Source organism: Chiloscyllium plagiosum, chromosome 34 (genome assembly GCF_004010195.1).
Source record: "Chiloscyllium plagiosum isolate BGI_BamShark_2017 chromosome 34, ASM401019v2, whole genome shotgun sequence".
In the NCBI taxonomy this organism is placed as follows: domain Eukaryota; kingdom Metazoa; phylum Chordata; class Chondrichthyes; order Orectolobiformes; family Hemiscylliidae; genus Chiloscyllium; species Chiloscyllium plagiosum.
In genome coordinates this window covers 24261018-24279802 of record NC_057743.1, presented here as the reverse complement: position 1 = coordinate 24279802, position 18785 = coordinate 24261018, and the positions used below count along the sequence as shown (strand labels likewise).

The following is an 18785-nucleotide window of genomic DNA, read 5'->3' as shown; positions in this document are numbered from 1 at the left end:
GGGTTGGAAGGAGGCGAATGTTCCTCTTTCCAAGAAGGGTGATCGGGAAATCTCTGGCAATTACAGACCAGTCAGTCTTGCGTCTGTGGTCAGCAAAGTTTTGGAAAGAATTCTGAGGGATAGGATTTATGACTATTTGGCAAAGCATAGTGTGATTAAAGGCAGTCAGGATGGCTCTGTGAGGGGGAGGTCATGCCTCACAAATCTTATTGAGTTCTTTGAGGAGGTGTCAAGACAGGTCGATGACGGTCGAGCCATTGATGTGGTGTATATGGATTTCAGCAAGGCATTTGATAGAGTTCCCCATGGTAGGCTCATTCATAAAGTCAGGAAGTATGGGATACATAGAGATTTGGCTATTTGGATTCAGAATTGGCTGGCTGACAGAAGGCAGAGAGTGGTTGTAGATGGAAATTATTCTGCCTGGAGGACAATGTTGAGTGGGGTCCTGCAGGGCTCTGTACTTGCGCCTCTGCTATTTGGAGTTTTTATAAATGACTTGGATGAGGAGGTTGAGGGGTGGGTTGGGTTAGTAAATTTGCAGATGACATCAAGGTTGGAGGTGTCGTCGATAGTATAGAGGGCTACTGCAGGCTGCAGCTCGACATAGACAGAATGCAGAGTTGGGCTGAAAAATGGCAGATGGAGTTCAACCTGGATAAATGCGAAGTGATGCATTTTGGAAGGTTGAACTCGAATGCTGAATATAGGGTTAAAGACAGGATTCTTGGCAGTGTGGAGGAACAGAGGGATCTGGGTGTGCAAGTATATAGATCCCTCAAAGTTGCCACCCAAGTGGATAGGGTTGTTAAGAAAGCATATGGTGTTTTGGCTTTCATCAACAGAGGGATAGAGTTTAAGAGCCGTGAGGTTTTGCTGCAGCTCTACAAGTACCTGGTGAGGCCACACGTGGAATATTGTGTCCAGTTCTGGTTGCCCTACTATAGGAAAGATACAGAGGCTTTGGAGAGGGTGCAAAGAATGTTTGCCAGGATGCTGCCTGGATTGGAGGGCTTGCCTTATGAAGAAAGGTTGAATAGGCTCGGACTTTTCTCTTTTGGAGAGAAGGAGGAAGAGAGGAGATCTGATAGAGGTGTACAAAATAATGAGAGGAATAGATAGAGTCAATAGCCAGAGACTTTTCCCCAGGGCAGGATTGACTGGTACGAGAAGTCATAGTTTGAAGATATTAGAGGGAAGGTATAAAGGAGACATCAGACATAAGTTTCTTAGAGTTGTGAATGCATGGAATGCATTACCAGCGGGGGTGGTGGAAGCAGAGTCATTGGGGACATTTAAGCAACTGCTGGACATGCACATGGATAGCAATGAGTTGAGGGGTGCGTAGGTTATTACTATATTTTACATTAGGATTAAATCTCAGCACAACATAGTGAGCCTGTTCTGTGCTGTACTTTTCTATGTTCTATATTCTATGAATAAATTGGATTAGTACTTAACCCACTGCTACATTTAGTCCCAGAATGTAAAATGACCCACACTTCACTCAGTTGTCTTTTTCCTAAAGAACTTTAGTAATATTGTAAATCAGAACTGATACAAACCAACAACAATTATCTATTTTTAAAAAAAGTGATCCAGTGAAGATAGCCTGGTTGACCTCTGAAAGAACACGAGATCCTGAGTGAAGATCCTAGATTTCACTAGTCAACTGTTGTCAGCAGAATAAGAGATGAAAGACAATAAGTTTTTAATTATGTGTTTTATTATGCTGAAGGTCAAGTAATGCACAGTGAGATACATCGCAATCTAGATCACAAAGAACAGTACAGGACAGAAATAGGCCCTTTGGCCCACCATGATACCTTTCTAAACCAACAACCTTTTGCCTCTACACGGTCTGCATCCCTCTATTCTTTGCTTCTTCATACATCTGTCAAGGTGCCTGTTGAATGTTGCTATTTTGCCCATCTCCTCTGGCAATGCGTTCCAAACACTTAACACCCTCTGCAAAAAATCTTTTGTCTCATCTTTAAACTTAAATTCCTTGCCCTTGAGAGAAAGCGAGGACTGCAGATGCTGGAGAGTCAGTCGAAAAGTGTGGCGCTGGAAAAGCACAGGTGGGGCAGGATCTGAGGAGCAGGAGATTTGATGTTTCAGGCACAAGCCTTTCCTGCTGCCTGGCCTGCTGTGCTTTTTCAGCACCACACTTTGACCCTTAAATCTACATTCCCTAGTAATTGAAATTTCTGCACTGAGAAAAAGGACTCCAACTGTCCATTCTATCCATACCCCTCAATTTTGTAAACTTCTATCAGGTCACCCCTCATTCTTTGATGTTCAAGTGCAAATAATTCAAGTTTGTCCAATCTGTCCTTATTGCTAATGCCCTCCAAACCCAACAATCTCCTAGTAAACTATTTTAATACCATCTCTGAAGTCTCCACATCCTTCTTATAATGTGATGACAGAACTATACATAATATTCCAAATGTTCAGCTGCAACATGACTTGCTAATTTTTATACTCTATCTCCGACTGATAAAGCCAGAAGTAACACAACACCAGGTTATAGTCCTACAGGTTTGAAATCACAAGCTTTCAGAGCATTGCTCTTTCGTCAGGTGAAGTCTCTTGGAATAAACCTGTTGGACTATAACCTGGTGTCATGTGACTTCTGACTTTGTCCACCAGTCCAACACTGGCACCTCCACATCACAGTTGCCACTGATTGATGAAGACAAGCATGCTGTGTGCCTTTTGACCACCTTAACCACTTGTGTTGCCAGTTTCAGGGAACTGTGAACCTGTACACCTAGATGCTTCTGTATGCTGATGCTACTAAGGCTTCTGCCATTTACTGTATACTTCCCGCTGTATTCCAAAATGCATGACCTTGCATTTGTCAGGATTAAACTCCACCTGCCATTTATCTGTCCAGGTCTCCAGCCTATCTATATCTTGCTGTATTCTCTGGCAATTCTCCTCACATCTGCAGCTCCCCAATCTTTGTGTGATCTGCAAACTTACTAATCAGGGCACCTACATTCTCCTCCAAATCATTTATATATGTTACAAAGAACAGGGGTCCTAGCACTGATCCCTGCAGAATACCACTGGTCACAGATTTCCAGTCAGAAATACTCCTTTCCACTGTTACTCTGTCTTCTATAACTAAGCCAGTTCTGTATTCATCTTTTGAGCTCATTGCAGATCCCACATGATTTTGGTTTTTGTATCAGCCTGCCATGACGGATCTTGTCAAAAGCTTTGCTAAAGTCTATATAGACTATCTACCATATTGCCCTCAATCATCTTTGACACTTCCTCAAAAAACTCAATCAAGTTTGAGACACAACCTTCTCTGCATGAAGCCATCCTGCCTGTCGCTATTAAGTCCATTATTTCTCCCCCAAATGTGAGTAAATCCTATCCCTAAGAATCTCCCCCAATAATTTCCCTATCACTGACCTAAGGTGCACTGGGCTATAATTTCCTGGACTGGCCCTGTTGCCCTTCTTAAATAAAGGAAAGACATTGGGTATTTTGCAGTCTTCTGGAACCTCTGCAACTAAACAGAATGCAAAGTTTTTGTACAAGGCCCTAGCAATTTCCTCACAGGCTCCCTCAGCATTCTGGGATAAATCCCATCAGGTCCTGGGGACTTGTCCACCACAATGCTTTTAAAACACCCAACACCTTCTTTATATTGACATGCCCCAAAATATCAATAAACCCCAACAGAGACTCACCATCCATGTCCTTCTCCTTTGTAAGTACCAATGAAAAATATTTATTCGGGACCTCATTCACTTCCTCTGCCTCCACAAACAAATTCCCTCCTTTGTTCTTGAGCATATTTATCCTTGACCTGACTACCCTCTTGCTCTTTTTCTATGTATAAGCACCTTGGGATTTTCGTTTATCCTGTTTGCCAAAGACATTTCCCAGCCCCCTTAACTCTCCCAATTCCTTGTTTGAGTTCTTTCCTGCTAACTTTGTATTCTTTGAGGCTCTACCTTCAGTTTCCTAAACCTTATGCAAGCATTCTTTTTATTTTTGTCTAAACTTTCAATTTCTTGAGAGGGAGGGGAAGAGATAAATAAACCAAAAACAAGAGCAAGTGGAGGAAAGCTGCTTAATGACCACTTTGATTCTGGAATGTTCCAGCAGGGCAGTCAGTACAGTTGAAGCAGCAAGAATGGACCCCTCTTGGACTTTCTTCTGTCCTGGACCACACATCATTGAACAATTAGATATTGAGTCTGGACAAAAAAAGCATAAGAAATCATTCTTTGGTTCTTGGAAGGTCCCATATGGTAATTTCAGGACAAAACATCTGCAGATTGCAAGTCTGAGCAATATCTCCCATTTGATTCAGCAGAACTGATGAGATCTCAGTAAAAGAATGCATATGTAGATGTTTTTTCTGTGCACCTCTCAACTTTTTATCTGAAAACCAAGAGAAACCTCAGAAATCCACCTTCTTTTAGTCTGTTTTCTTTCCTCAAATCCTCATTTTGCTGACAGGAATATTGCTTGGTAACAGCCATTGTCAGAAATCGTAACCAAATTGAAATTCTTTATTTCCAAATCTGCTGACAATCTCTGATGCATTGTCCCACCCAGTCACAAAGCATGAAAGAACAGTGTCTGACAGCACTACCCACATCCTCACTCAGTCCCAGATTGTGAAAGAAGGGGATCTGGTCCATCTAGCCCCAGTGTGTAAAAGGACATTTCAAACACAATTTTACAGCAGTCAAATTGGTGCTGAAATTCCATGGGCTTCATTCCTGTCGATTTTTGCCAGGAACGTCAGATTGTGCTTGCCAGTGACCTCTGCTGGTGACCTTACAACAACATGTACGATCAATGGGAGCCTTGCATTGTAAAAAGCATCATTCTTCTGTTAGAAATTAAATCAAGATCACATCAACCTCGTTAATCATAAAGTTCCTGAAGCTTAAGTTGAAGGTGTTCTTATTCAAATTTTATCCCTGGACCTTCAAGAACAATTAATTCTTCTTTTTGTTGGATATATTTACAATTTACTACATAACATTTAGAGCTAATTTGCTGTTTAAGAAGAATTTTGAGGTATTTCCTAGAGATAAGAAAAAATACTTATTTTTTATATTGCCTTCTAAAATACTTTGCCAAACGTTCCTTGCAATGTAGGAAATGTGGCAGGCAATTTGTTCACATAAAGCTCCCACAATCAGAGACAAATGACTAGATCATCTGTTTAACTGTCATTGGCTTAAAACACCAGTAACTTACCTGCACTTATAACATTAATAGGGGATCCTCCAGGGAGGACAACAGAAACTCATTTTAGGATCTTATTCAAAAAGCACCTCCAACTATGCAGCACTGCCTCAGAATTGTAATGCACTGTCAACCTGGAATACGCACCCAAATTTTTCAAATGGGATTTATACCCACTGGCACAGGGAGAGCACTAAGAGGATTGAGTACCTGCGTTTATACACTTTCTAAATACCTAAATACCGTGTGACCATCATAAAATAAATTTTGTCTAAATTCTCACCAAGTTATTTCCAAATTCCAGTGGATCAAGGTTGAATCAAAGTTTATCTGACCAGCAGTCGGCAAGTAAGAACCAATGGTCTTAAAACAAACTTGAGCCCTCTTCCAATCCCATAAGACAGTGTCAGGACCAGTGGGTGGATATCTGTACTCAAAGTAGAGAATGTCATCAAGATGATTAAATTTCACTGTTTTCAACCTGCTGAGTAAGCGAGACACAGATTTAACATAATAGTCAACGATAGTTCAGATTAGAGAGTTGAGGTTGGATTAATAGCTTGACTTGCATTAAGTCAGATTGGGAGGATTGAGAAGGGGCTAGTTGCTACTTTGTGTGTTTATCTATTAGAACATTTGGCCAACGTTTTTGAATATTCTTCTCCAGTTAATACCTCTATAGAATCCACCTATATCATTCCAAATCCTACCAACTGAGTCAAGATTTTTTCCTCACCCCATTCCTGCCTCTCTTGCTGACAATCCTGAAATTGTGACCCCCGAGTTACTGACATATCAGCTAATGGAAACAGAATATCCTTTTTTTTCCTATCAAAATTGTTCATACATTTTAACATCTCAATAAGGTAACTTCTTTTCTCTGCCCCATGGAGAATAAGCCAAAATTCTCTAATCTTTCCTTGAATCTAAAATCCTTCACCTGGTTTCATTCCAGTATATCTCCTTAGAACTCTCTAGGCATTCACAGCTTTCCTTAAATAAGGTCCCAGACTGAACAAAATACTATGAATGCAGTCATTTCCGTTGGTGATTATGGATGTAAATTGGGGCTAGATGTTTTTGCGTTAAGAATGGGGCTAGAGGCATGTTCCAGGTCAGGGAAAGTGGTAGATTTAGTGGTTTTAGTAATTAGGTTTACATGCTGGAAAATTCACAGGTTGCTGCAACTTTTCAAGTCCTTGACCTAGACAGGCTAGGCAACAAGCGATACTCCAAATGTAGATCTTGATACCATTATGATTTCCTCAATTTGACACAATGAAGATACAGCACTGCACAGGTTCCCATAGACCTCAGACAAAGGCCTCCTTAAGGTAACTGGATTCCTTTGGTGAAATCTTGCAATATGGCCAAGAAAGGGCTTGCCCTGTCATTGTGGCAAGGAATACAGTGGAAACTATATAATGTAGGTACAGAATCTTAAGAACGAGGTAGAAAGAAAGAATGAAGTTAAACATTAAACATTGCAGTAATTATACTACAGGGACGCCTTCTTAATTTTAAGCAGAAAATAAAATAATTAAAGCTGAAAGTTCAAACATTACAGTTTTACTTAAGTGCTTACCATGATGGGACCACACTTCAAGGAATCACCTCAAGAATGGGAGTCCACACAGAAGCCATGCTAGGCCAAGTGTTTGCTGGGCCAGGCCAAAACACTGCCTTGTTGAGTCTGCACCGTGTCCAAGGCTAGGAGAAGAACAAAGAGAAGAAGGAAAGAAAAACAAAAAAAAAGAAGAAACGATAGAGGTATACGGAGTGGACCATCTCCATCTGAAACATTCTACTTGGCGCCCTAACCGGAGATGACAAAAAGGGGATCCTTGTATGCAGAGGAAATGGGGATCAGTAACAGTCTTCTCAAAATGATGATTTGGATCAGGATGCTGTCCAGAGGGCTGTCTAAGAAATCATGATAGACTTGTGCGTCATTAAACTCAAGAAGCCAGAGATGATCTTTTTGAAACTTGCTTCCAGGATGAATGAGCTGGATTTGGATTTTGTTTAATTATTCTAACATTCTGTTGGTGATGTGGCAAGCATCCCTATTTATTCCAAAGAACATGTGAACCTTGTTATTTTTGCAGGCCTATATTTTCTATTGCTGAATAAATGTTTTGTTGTTCTTCTAATTGTAAACCTGATATCTTCATATGACTGACTTTCAAGCATCCACATATCTGTCCTCCTGACTACTAGAGAAAAAGCAGCATCCAGCAAGAATGTGAACTAACATCACGTGGCACTAAGGTGAGGTAAACTTCAGTCAACATATCACATTCAAGGGTTGTGCAGTGAAGTCTCTCATAACAGATAGCAGGTTGAGAAGAATTCTGTAGACTTTCCTTTTGACTTATCCATCATTGTTTCAGAACACAGACCAACTTACCCTGAAATGCTTGAGTATTCAGTTGGACAGCATTAGAACTACAAAAGGTAGTGCCTTGTTCAGCTTTTCTCAGCAGACCAATGCAATATGAGAGAGAATGGATGTGTGAACTTAACGTTATAAATGTCCCCAGCCTTGAATGGAAGTATGGTCCTTGAAACGCTTATAAATAGAATGCTCCTGCAGAGCTGTGTGGAATGTGCAGAGGAGGTGATTGCCCAGTTGGTATTATTAACTTAGAAACCAGGTAATCTTTGTGGACCCGAGTTTGTATTCTACTATGATAGGTGGGGAAATGGAAGTCAATTTTAAAAAATCTATGAGGGTCTAATGACCATATCTAATGATGCCCATTGTCAGAAAAAAATAATCTGGTTCACTAAAAGCCCTTTAGGGAATGAAACTTCGGTCCTTACATAGATATCAATGTGACATCACATAATTATCTCTTAACTGCCCTGTGAAATGCCTTTGCAAGCCACTCAGCAAGCCTCTCAAAAAAAAATGAAACCAGATGGACCACCTAAGCATGAGAAACAACAGCAAGCACATATGAATTGACCCTACAATTTCCTCTTTTCTAAGATCTGAGGACTACTGCTAAATTTAGGAGAGCTGTCTCTCATAAGCCAAGCAACGTTCCTCAACGAAGAACCCTCCTGTTGATTACTATGTTCCATCCTCCCTCAATTAACAACTCAGTTCTTTTCCATATTGAACAACACTAGGAGGGAGAACAGAGGGTGACAAGGGTGCATAATGTATTCTAGGTGTACTCAGGTTGATTTCAATGTTCACCCCAAGTGTGGTTTGTAGTAGTACTACTTATCAAACTGATCAAGTCCCAAAGGACATTGCTGCAGCAATTGGTGAGGGAACCAGCAAGAGGGAGAAACATATTTGACCTCATCCTCAATATGCCTGCCGCAGACGCATCTGTCCATGACAGTAGCATTATGACTGACCAGTGTAAAGTTCTTGTGGAGATGCCTTTGCATTGAGAATACTTTACATTCAGGTATCTTTCTTTGGATATTTCTTTGGCTGATAAGAGACACAAGGTGGTCAGTTCATTCATAAAACATTTTTAACTTATCAGTTGAAAATCACAACTTACAACTGTTACAGAAAAGCAAGTCTGGTTTTCTTCATATTTACAGTAAGCTTTGACTACAGAGAACAGAGAGACAACTCTAGCCGGGGAAGAGCTGGACATTTCTCTTTATAATTTGTTAAACAGCTTAAAGCTGTTCAATTATCTGAGCACCATCATACAGTTATCAGGCAAAAATGTCTTTGTTATTGATAACTGGCCACTACTCTAGACTCGTGGTTCTAAACTTTTTCAGTATCAAGGCACACCCACTTTATTCAGCTGAATTGATTGCTCATAAATGGCACATTTACTTGCATTTAATATGGTTACAGCCTTACGAGAGTGATTTGCAACATAGTACATGCAACAAATGAAATAAGAATCAAAAACATTAATGTGTCAAATGCAACAGCAAAAACAAACCATCTTTGACTGCAAGTACTGACATGTTTTCAAAATCTACTCCACTGTTTTTAAATGATTCATGACTAATGTATCCTAGTAAAATGCAAAAGTAAAGGAAATTGCAGTTTACTCTTGGTAGGAAACCTGGCCCTGCTGGAGTGTTGGGTATTGAAATCTACACATGCATAGTCTGCAAGGGCAGTCAATAGAGGTGTCAGCAGATAGAGTCATAGTCTTTCAGCACAGAAACAGACCCTTTGGTCCAACTTGTCTGTACAGACCAAGTTTTCCAAACTAAACTAGTCTCATTTACCTGTATTGGTTCATATCCTAAACCTTTCCTATTCATGTGCCTATCCAAATGTCTCTTAAAATGTTGTATCTGTACCTGCATCTACCACTAGTTCTGGCAGTTCATTCCATATACAAACTTCAGTTACTTGTTCAAATAGTTGCTCACAAGACTTGGCATGGGTGTTAGGTTATCTGCTCCTCAAAACTGCAGCCATCTTTTCAAACACTGGGTTTAAACATTCTTTCTCATTTAATCATAGTTTTCAAAGCACAAAATAAAAAGACACAGTCCTTACAATGGGAGGCAGCCAGATATACACATACCAAAGCTAGCACACTACTGATAGTGTTGCTGCATAACTCTGTACTTCAGTACAGCCTAATGAGAGCCTGTGGCAAACCTGCCTGTTATTTCTGTGCATTTGATGAATCATTATTGTTTGAGACTACAGGATTCATTTTCTGTATGGGGCAGAGCAGGACTTCAGTAAGGCGTTCGACAAGGTTCCCCTTGGGAGACTGATTAGCAAGGTTAGATCTCACGGAATACAGGGAGAACTAGCCATTTAGATACAGAACTGGCTGAAAGGTAGAAGACAGAGGGTGGTGGTGGAGGGTTGTTTTTCAGACTGGAGGCCTGTGACCAGTGGAGTGCCACAAGGATTGGTGCTGGGTCCTCTACTTTTTGTTATTTACGTAAATGATTTGGATGCGAGTATAAGAGGTACAGTTACTAATTTTGCAGATGACACCAAAATTGGAGGTGTAGTGGACAGCAAAGAGGTTACCTCAGATTACACACAGAGTATGGTACGGGTATGGAATGAGCTGCCAGAGGAAGTGGTTGAGGCTGGTACAATTGCAACATTTTAAGAGGCTTTTGGATGGGTATATGAATAGGAAGGGTTTGGAGGAATATGGGCTGGGTGCTGACAGGTGGGAATAGATTGGGTTGGGATATCTGGTCGGCATGGACGGGTTAGACTGAAGGATCTGTTTCCATGCTGTACATCTCTATGACTCTTGAATACCAGAGACCTAAGATGTTTCTACTTCAACCAGCTGCAGACATGTATCAATGATGTGCTTACCAAAATACACAGGAGAATCTAATCTGGATAGAATACCTGTTGAGTGAAAGTTTTTGAGCTAGTGGAGAGTACAGGTGAAAGCCATTGCTGGTGATTCATCTGAGGGTTCAATGGCTTTCCCCCTTAGAGTTGAGTGTCTTCTATGCTGGCCTTGTAGTAGAGGTTTGCTGGGTACTGCTGTCTAAGTAAGAGAAGGGAGGGAATCAGTCGCCTAAGAGCAATGAAAGCTTGTGCAGATTAAGAATGCATTTACATTAGTATTAGTGGGAGAGGAGTGTGATTATAGCACAATGAAGTTTACTGGGTTGGTTGGACCTCCAAATATCCCCACAGTGTGGCTATGCTTTTCCATGACCAACGCAAGAATCTTCTCCTTGTACTTCTTATACTCATTAGAATTTAGGAATTCTAACTGAGTTATACAAGATGCTGAACGAGACTGAGAGTAGATTTTTCCACTTCAGGAGCAATCTAGGACAAGAGGTCCAAGTTTTAGACTAAGGAGTGGCAGATTTAAAACAGATGAGAAATTACTTCTCTCAAAGAATCATGAACCTGTGGAATTCACCACCTCAGAGTGCATGGCAAGGCATTAAATAAATTTGAGGAGGAGATAAACAGATTTTTAATTAGTAATGAGTTAAAAGGCTGTGGGGAATGGGCAGGAAAGTGGAGTTGAGACCGAGGTAAGATCAGTGATTGTACTAAGTGCTGGAACAGGCTCACGCAGCTGAACTTCCTACTTCTGCTCCTTATGCTCTTTTGTATGGAGTGAGACACCCTTGTCTTTGCCCTCTCAACCTAGTTATGGGCTGATTTTCTTTTTCCCTGCAATAAGACAAAGGGAATATTTATTGAAGTGAATAAAAAAAGCTGTTGGGGGAATGCAAAAGCACAGAAATGGTGAGGTTTCTCCAGTGAGTGGAAGTGCAGAGAACAAGAAGTCTGAATAGTTTGGAAGGATGAGACCGGTGAGAGCTGTTGAGTGGATGTGATGCATGCAATACTGAGAGCTGTAGTCTGTGAGCTATAATGAGAGGCATGTGCAGTGATAGAGTTAGATTGTGGCACTGTGAGTAGACTTAGCAGAGAGAAACGATGGTGCCTTCCCTTGAAAGGTTTGGAAAATATTTGACCTTGTTCTGCACTGCTGGATGTCCTGCTTCACCTGGGACACAATACAAACTTGGGCAGCAATTTCGGTCAAAGCTGGTTTGGCTTGGTGATGTGGACTCCTGTCACAGCCCACAGGTAAACGGAGAGCCCTCCTCTCCACTACCTTATCTATCGGCGCTTCCAGGTCCCTGTCCACAGAACAGAGAGCGATCTTTCCTATGTGCCGTAATGATCAAGCACTGCAATGTGAGAGGCCAGTTCCAGGCTTGCAGTATGTGAGGTGGTGTGCAGTTGGGCTCAAAAATGGCACCAGTAGTATGAATGCTGGAAGGTCCCATCAGTAACATACTCTTTTAATTATTATGCTGCATCATTCCCCAAGAAAAGTGCTGAGGTGCCCAGTTAAATATTTAAGGAGTTGAAAAGCAGAAGATTGCATGATAAAATTCAGTGACAAGCACTTCAACTGCAGATGTGAAAATTCCACCCCATGTGGATTCATGCATTTAAATAAGGAGGAATCATTTCTGATCTGTGAAGCTCAGCAGGGTTAGGTGGGATGTTTAAACTAATCTCTTGAGTTAGATGAGGGTGCAGTGAAGAAGTTCCTGGGGATGGACATTGAAAGCAGTAGGAATGGGTCCAAGTGACAGATGTGTATGTGGAGAGACAGTTGAGATACAGTGAGGTGGGTTTGAGGGACATGGTGAGGCTGGTAAGTGAAGTCAGTGATATAATGAGTAGTTAAAAATGATGAAATATTTATTGAGAAGATGTGATTTTTAAAAAGGAACAGTGCTTTTGAGCCTGTATGTTCCTGCTTCTGCATGTTTTTATGTATTTTAGTTTATTGTTGTGTAAAGAAGGGTATCTTACCAACAACATACACCCATCTACCAGGGGAGGGTACTGTTTATTTTCTCACATTGTGCTGCATTGCACTGGAGGAGATTGTGCAATGTATGGGCAACAGCATACATAGCCGAGTACACATTGTATGAAAGCCACTTTTCCAGTCTGGATAATGAAGAGTTCAAATACTTGGCAGTCAGCCTATTAAATTGGCTGCATGCCTGATCATAGCTGCCTCTACTGTTGTTACTCTTTCCTAACTCTGAATCTGGCATCATTCTTAGATTAGTGAGGCTCAAAGGTTTGTCCAGGAATTCTTCAAAGTGAGCCATCTGCCCTTCCTTGATTTCTATGCCCATAGCCATCCCAATACTCTCAATGTTTGATATGTTTGTTATTCCTTGTGATAAAGAAATAGCTTCACTTATGATCCATACTTTGGAGGTGAGATTTTCTGCCACGACAAGGCTGGAAAATACCTGCGCCGTTAACACATTGGAAAAAAGAATGATGATGTTGACAGTGTTACTGATATTCTGGATCAGTGGTGCTGGAAGAGCACAGCAATTCAGGCAGCATCAGGCAGTGTTACTGATATTGTTGGTCATTTGGATAATAAGCTCAGGGGAGGTAGAGATGATACTCTGATATGCAATGCAGATTCTTGCTGCTGAGGTCAGTTCCACCACTTTGTTAACCCCTTTATGCCCATATTCATTTTCACTCCCGATAACAGCAATCCACTTCCAGTTAAATTCCTATATCACTAGTGTCATTGCTTTTGCTTGGTTCTTGTCACTTGGAATGGTCTGGAAAAATGATGGGAAGTGCATTTTGTCATTCACAATCTCACCAGATGCCTGGTAGCTGATCTGCAGAAGCAGAAAGAAATAAACTTGCATGTATGTAGCAACATTCACAATCATAAGCATCTCAAGGGGCTTTGCATTTAGTAATCTTGAAATGTAGTTACTGTTGCAATATGAGAAACATGGCAGCAATTTGGGCAATGCAAGTTCCGCAAAAGGCAATGATGGCAGTTGAGGGATAAAATTAGCAAGGATACCTGGGAGACCTCCTCTTCAAATCATGCTATGGGATATATTACATCCATCTGAGAGGGTGTATGGGGCCTCAGTTTAATTTCTCATCTAAAAGATGGTACCTCCGACAGTACAAAAATCCCTCAGTACTGCCTTGTGTTGCCAGTCTGGATAGTTGTGCCCTGGTTGAGCTGAGCCTTGAATCCATAACCCAGTGACTCAGACATAAGTGCAATTAGCTCAACCTTAGTTATTTTACCTTTGCTTGAGTTGCTCACACCCTAGTGTAATTTGGTGCTTTCTAATTCAAAGAAAATAGGGTGGGATTTTGATTTTTCCAGTGGCTCAGTTTTCAAATGCATTATCTGGTGAACAACAACTTGCATTCTTACAGTGCCTTTAACATTAAAAAGGATTGCATTATCAAAAAGGTAGATACCCAGCCGAAGAAGTGTTTTGTGGTTAGCCAAAAACTTTGGCTTTCAGGGAGGTCTGAAAAGAAGAGAGATAGATAGAGGTTTAGGAAGGAAATTCCAGAGCTTGGCACATTGCAAAAGGTATAACCAAAAATGGTATAGTGAAAGGGTGGGGATAATCCAGAGGTTAGAATTGTAGGAACAGAAATCAGATTACATGCACCATTACCTGAAATTTAGAAGATTAAGGAGGGACTTACCAAGTTTAAGGTATTAAATGAGACAGATGAGAGACAGAAAGTATTTACACTAGTTAAGGTAACTAGCATGGGGCTGGCCTAAAAATAGAGTGACCACTTTCAGTGAAACTGGAAATAAATGTGGTAAAAATTTAGAATCTCAATTCCAAATGGCATTTGAAACTCATTCAATTGTTAATTTGGTTGGAAAGTAGAATATAGGGACCCAGCCAGAAGACCAATGAAATAATTAAGCCTTGAGGTAATAGATATGGATAAGGATGTTAACTAAAGGTGAAACAGTGAAGAAAGCTGGTAGTTTTTATGATGGAGAGGATATGGGATTGAAAACTCAAACTGGCCTCAAATAAAATGCTGAGGTTATCACAGTCCAGTTTGGTTTTAGACAGCGGAAATAGGAAGAGTTTGAGTGAGTGGCAAAGGCTTGAAGCTTATGGCCAAAGACAACAGTTTCAGCTATCATAGTTCAGCTGTGATACCATGAAAAGTTGAATATGCTGCCAATATCCATAACTCACACAAAATTAATAGGTATTTGTTGGAGATTCCAGAAGACTCAGGCACCTTTTATAGGGGAAAGAATCTGAACCCAGTGAGAGTCAGTACCCTCGAGGAAAGTTGATGGAATCTGAGCAATGTTTTACAACAAAATTGACAACACAGCACACCTGGACAGCATAAGACCAATTAAGCATATCTGTTCAACCTGAAGTCTTTGCAATTGATAAACAAGACCAAAGCATATAAACTCACCTGAGGAACAAGGAAGAAATCTAACAATCTGGCAATGCTAATTGCTACATCTGTTGAAGGTGGTCCAATGACAGCAATTACCTTGGGTTGGTAAATTGTGTAATTGATTAATATCTTCAGCTCTGCTTCTCGCTTGCCTGAAAGGAACCTGAATATGGCTTGGATGTCCACAACTTCAAAGCAACTGTCAGCAGTGTCATAACTGAGAGTAATGCCTGGCAACAGATCAGTTGAGTTGTTAATTTCTTCAACAGCAAATCTCATTGCTTGGAAAGCAGTGAATGTCTTTGTTCTGAATTCTGATCTGCAAAAGAAAGTAATTCATTTCAATTAAAGTGCTATTGGTAAGAACTTAACAGTTGTTCTCATGATTGATATAGGAATCAGGACTACAGGTGTCAGCTGTTTGCTCCAACATATGGAGATGGAAATTTTGAGAAGGGTACTCTCTCTCTTTATCAGTCATTTCATACAAGAATGGACTCATTCTATCAATTACAGTAGTGTTTATTTTTATCTTCTGTTATAGACAATTTTATTTGTACCTTTAGCCAAGAACTTGAGGAGCATGGCAATCTGACTGAAGACCTTCAATTAGAAAGCTTTGGGAGAGATGGCTGTGAGATACCAACACATTCAAGGAATACTGAGGTTAGAGACAAGGTGATAGCTGAAAAGTGTTATGAGTCAAGGGTGAGCTTTTGAAGAGTGGGACAGTGGCAAATCTACTGAGGCAATAATTGAACAATGCAGTCCACTCTGTATGAAGCGTAATTGGATGTCTCTGAGGTATATGATATACAACTTCATAAATGCAGATTAACTCTTTATTTTGAACATGTAGATCTCTAGATGATGGATTCATCAGCAATATAGTGTGAAAGAAAGTCTGATTTAAATTCTATGGCCTAGAAATTCTGCCCTGCAGAGGTTATCATTCGGGTGGTAAAGAGCCTTCTAAATCTCCAATACAGTGGCCAGGAAGCATTCATTACAAGCCAGCGGTGCTCAGAAATCATATTGAGAGCAGTGCCCACAATTAAAACAGAAATTAAACCGGTGCTTTTTAAACTATTTTCCAATGTGACCCCATTTGAAGATTAACATGATCCCGAAAATCAAGAAAAATACAACATCAATGAAGCAGTATTGTTAGAACCCGCGCTGATTTTTCATTTTTAAAATTATTCTTGTTTGGAACTATGAGCTGAGAGCTGAATGTGTCCTTAGAACAAAGCTTGCTTTTTTTTCAGAAAAGGTTAAAAAAACAGACTGGTACCTGTTTGTGAGGCCAGGCCAGGAAGTTAATTGTAGTTTGATTCTTGTTCAAATAATGCTGTAGACATTTTTGTTTTGAGACGTATTGTGCTGAATCAGATGGTAGGTGTTGAATGTGAACTGGGCCCTCAAAGGAAGACAACTGAACTAACATAGAGAAACCAAAGTTTGAACTGGTGTTCAAACTGTGTTTATGTGAGAAGGATTTTGCCTGCAAAAGCTATAGAATGGAGGTTTGATTGCTCCCTGTTTGTTCACAAATGATCAACTTATTGAAAGCTCAGAATAGAATATCAGTAATAAATGAATATTCCTCAGAGCCAATTGGAAACTATTTGCATGCATCGGTCTCTTGAGAAACCAAGCAAGATATGGGCGGCACGGTGGCACAGTGGTTAGCACTGCTGCCTCACAGCGAAGATGTGCAGGGTCAGGTGAATTGGCCATACTAAATTGCCTGTAGTGTTAGGTAAGAGGTAAATGTAGGGGTATGGGTGGGTTTCGCTTCGGCGGGTCGGTGTGGACTTGTTGGGCCGAAGGGCCTGTTTCCACACTGTAATCTAATCTAATATAATGTCATATGCCTGTGACATTATGGATCATGGTCTTTGCTTAAATGAATTGGGCAGTAAAAACTAATTTATTTTTTCTTTTGATTTATCCCCTAACTGCATCTGTTTGTTTGTGTGTGTGTGTGTGGGCTAGAATCGAAGAAGATTTTCTTTAAATCATAGACATTAATTAGATTTCCTTGTTTTAGAGTCATATAGTTGTACAGCATGGAAACAGACCCTTTCATCCAAACAGTCCACTCCGACCATGTTCCCAAATGAAACTAGTCTCACCTGCTTGCACTTGGCCCATATCCCTCCAAATCTTTTCTATTCATCAAATTATGAATGTTTTTTAAACATTGTAACTGTATCTGATTCCACTACTTTCTCTGGCAGTTCATTCGACACAAACCACTCTCTGTTTAAAAATGTTGCCCCTCATGTCCTTTTTAAAACTTTCTCCTCTCACCTGAAAAATATGCCCCCTAGTTTTGAATGCATTCTCGCTAAAAGACCCTTATCAATCACCTTATCTATGCCCCTCATGATGTTCTAAACATCAATAAAGTCACCACTCGACCCCCTACGCTCCAGTGAAAAAAGTCCCAGTCTTTCCAGTCTATTTTTATACCACAAACCCTCCATTTCAACAAAATCCTGGTAAACCATTCTGAATGCTCTCCAGTTTAATAATATCCTTCCTATAATAGTGCAACCAGAACTACAGACAGTACTCCAGAGGAGGCCTCCCCGATGCCTTGTACAATCTCATCATGACTTCCTAACACCTATATTCAAAGATATGAGCAATGAAGGCAATTGTGCTAAACACCTTAACCACCCTGTCTACCTGTGATATAAATTTTGAAGAATTATGTATCTGATCCCCTAGGTGTCTCTGTTCTACAACACTACCCAGGGCACTACCATTAATTGTATAAGTCTTGACCATGTTTATATTAGCAAAATGTAATGCCTCATGTTTATCCAAATTAAACTCCATCTGCTACTCCTCAGCCTATTGATCCAGTTGATCAAGATCTCTTTGTAATCTTGTTCACTGTCCACTATACCATCAATTTTGGTGTCTGCAAACTTATTAATTATGCCCCCTATATTCCCTTCCAAATCATTTATATATGTGACAAACAGAAAGTGGATCCAGTTCCAATCCCTGTGGGACACTACAGGTCACAGGCTTTCTGTCCGGAATACAACCCCTCACCATAACCTTTGTTTCCTATCGTAAAGCCAATTTTGTATCCAGTTGGCAAATTCACCCTGATTCTCATGCGATTTAACTTTACCACTTAGTCTACCATGCGGAACCTTGTCAAAAGTTGATTAACTTTGTTCTGAATTATTAGTAAATCATTAATTATTTTGTTTAAGCTATAAACTTAGTGTTAGATATTAGTTATTCACATGTTCTGGTACGAGTTATTGAAAAAAACTGATTAGGAACCATTGGGGTCAATTTTGAGGGTCATTGAATGTTTTAATTTTACCATGTTACAGTTTTAATTTGACGACAGTTACACACTGATAGGGAGGCTGATTTGATCTGGCTGTCTGTTTTTGTCATAACCATAAGACTATAAGCTACTAGAGCAGTATTAGGCCATTCAGCCCATCCAGTTTGCTCTGCCATTTAATCATGACTGTTATGTTTCTCAACCCCATTCTCATGTCTTCTCTCAGTAACCTTCGATCCCCTCATTAATCAAGAACCTATCTACCTCTGTCTTGAATACACTTTGTAATAGAATCTAACATTTCCCAGTAAGTGGTCTATAGTTACTTTATTTGTCATCTTCACATTGTAAATAATAATCTTACATTGGCAGTTTTCCAATACCTGGGAACTTTTCAGAATCTAGGGGTTCTTGGAAAATTAATGTCAGTGCATTCTCTATATCTTTAATATCCTTGGATGCAACCCATTAGGTCAAGAGAACATATTGGACTTAAGCCCCATTAGTTCC

At 40.2% G+C, this 18785-nt stretch overlaps 1 protein-coding gene across 1 annotated transcript; it reads right to left on the bottom strand.

Moving 5' to 3' along the window:
- Window positions 1-13221: 13221 nt before the first annotated feature.
- On the bottom strand, window positions 13222-15321 carry LOC122540142 (taste receptor type 1 member 3-like). Its single transcript, XM_043675454.1, has 2 exons — window positions 14969-15321; window positions 13222-13305 (listed from the first exon to the last, which is right to left on the bottom strand). Exons 1-2 carry the CDS (start codon window positions 15230-15232, stop codon window positions 13255-13257), a joined length of 315 nt encoding a protein of 104 aa, XP_043531389.1. The 5' UTR covers window positions 15233-15321; the 3' UTR covers window positions 13222-13254.
- Window positions 15322-18785: the final 3464 nt, after the last annotated feature.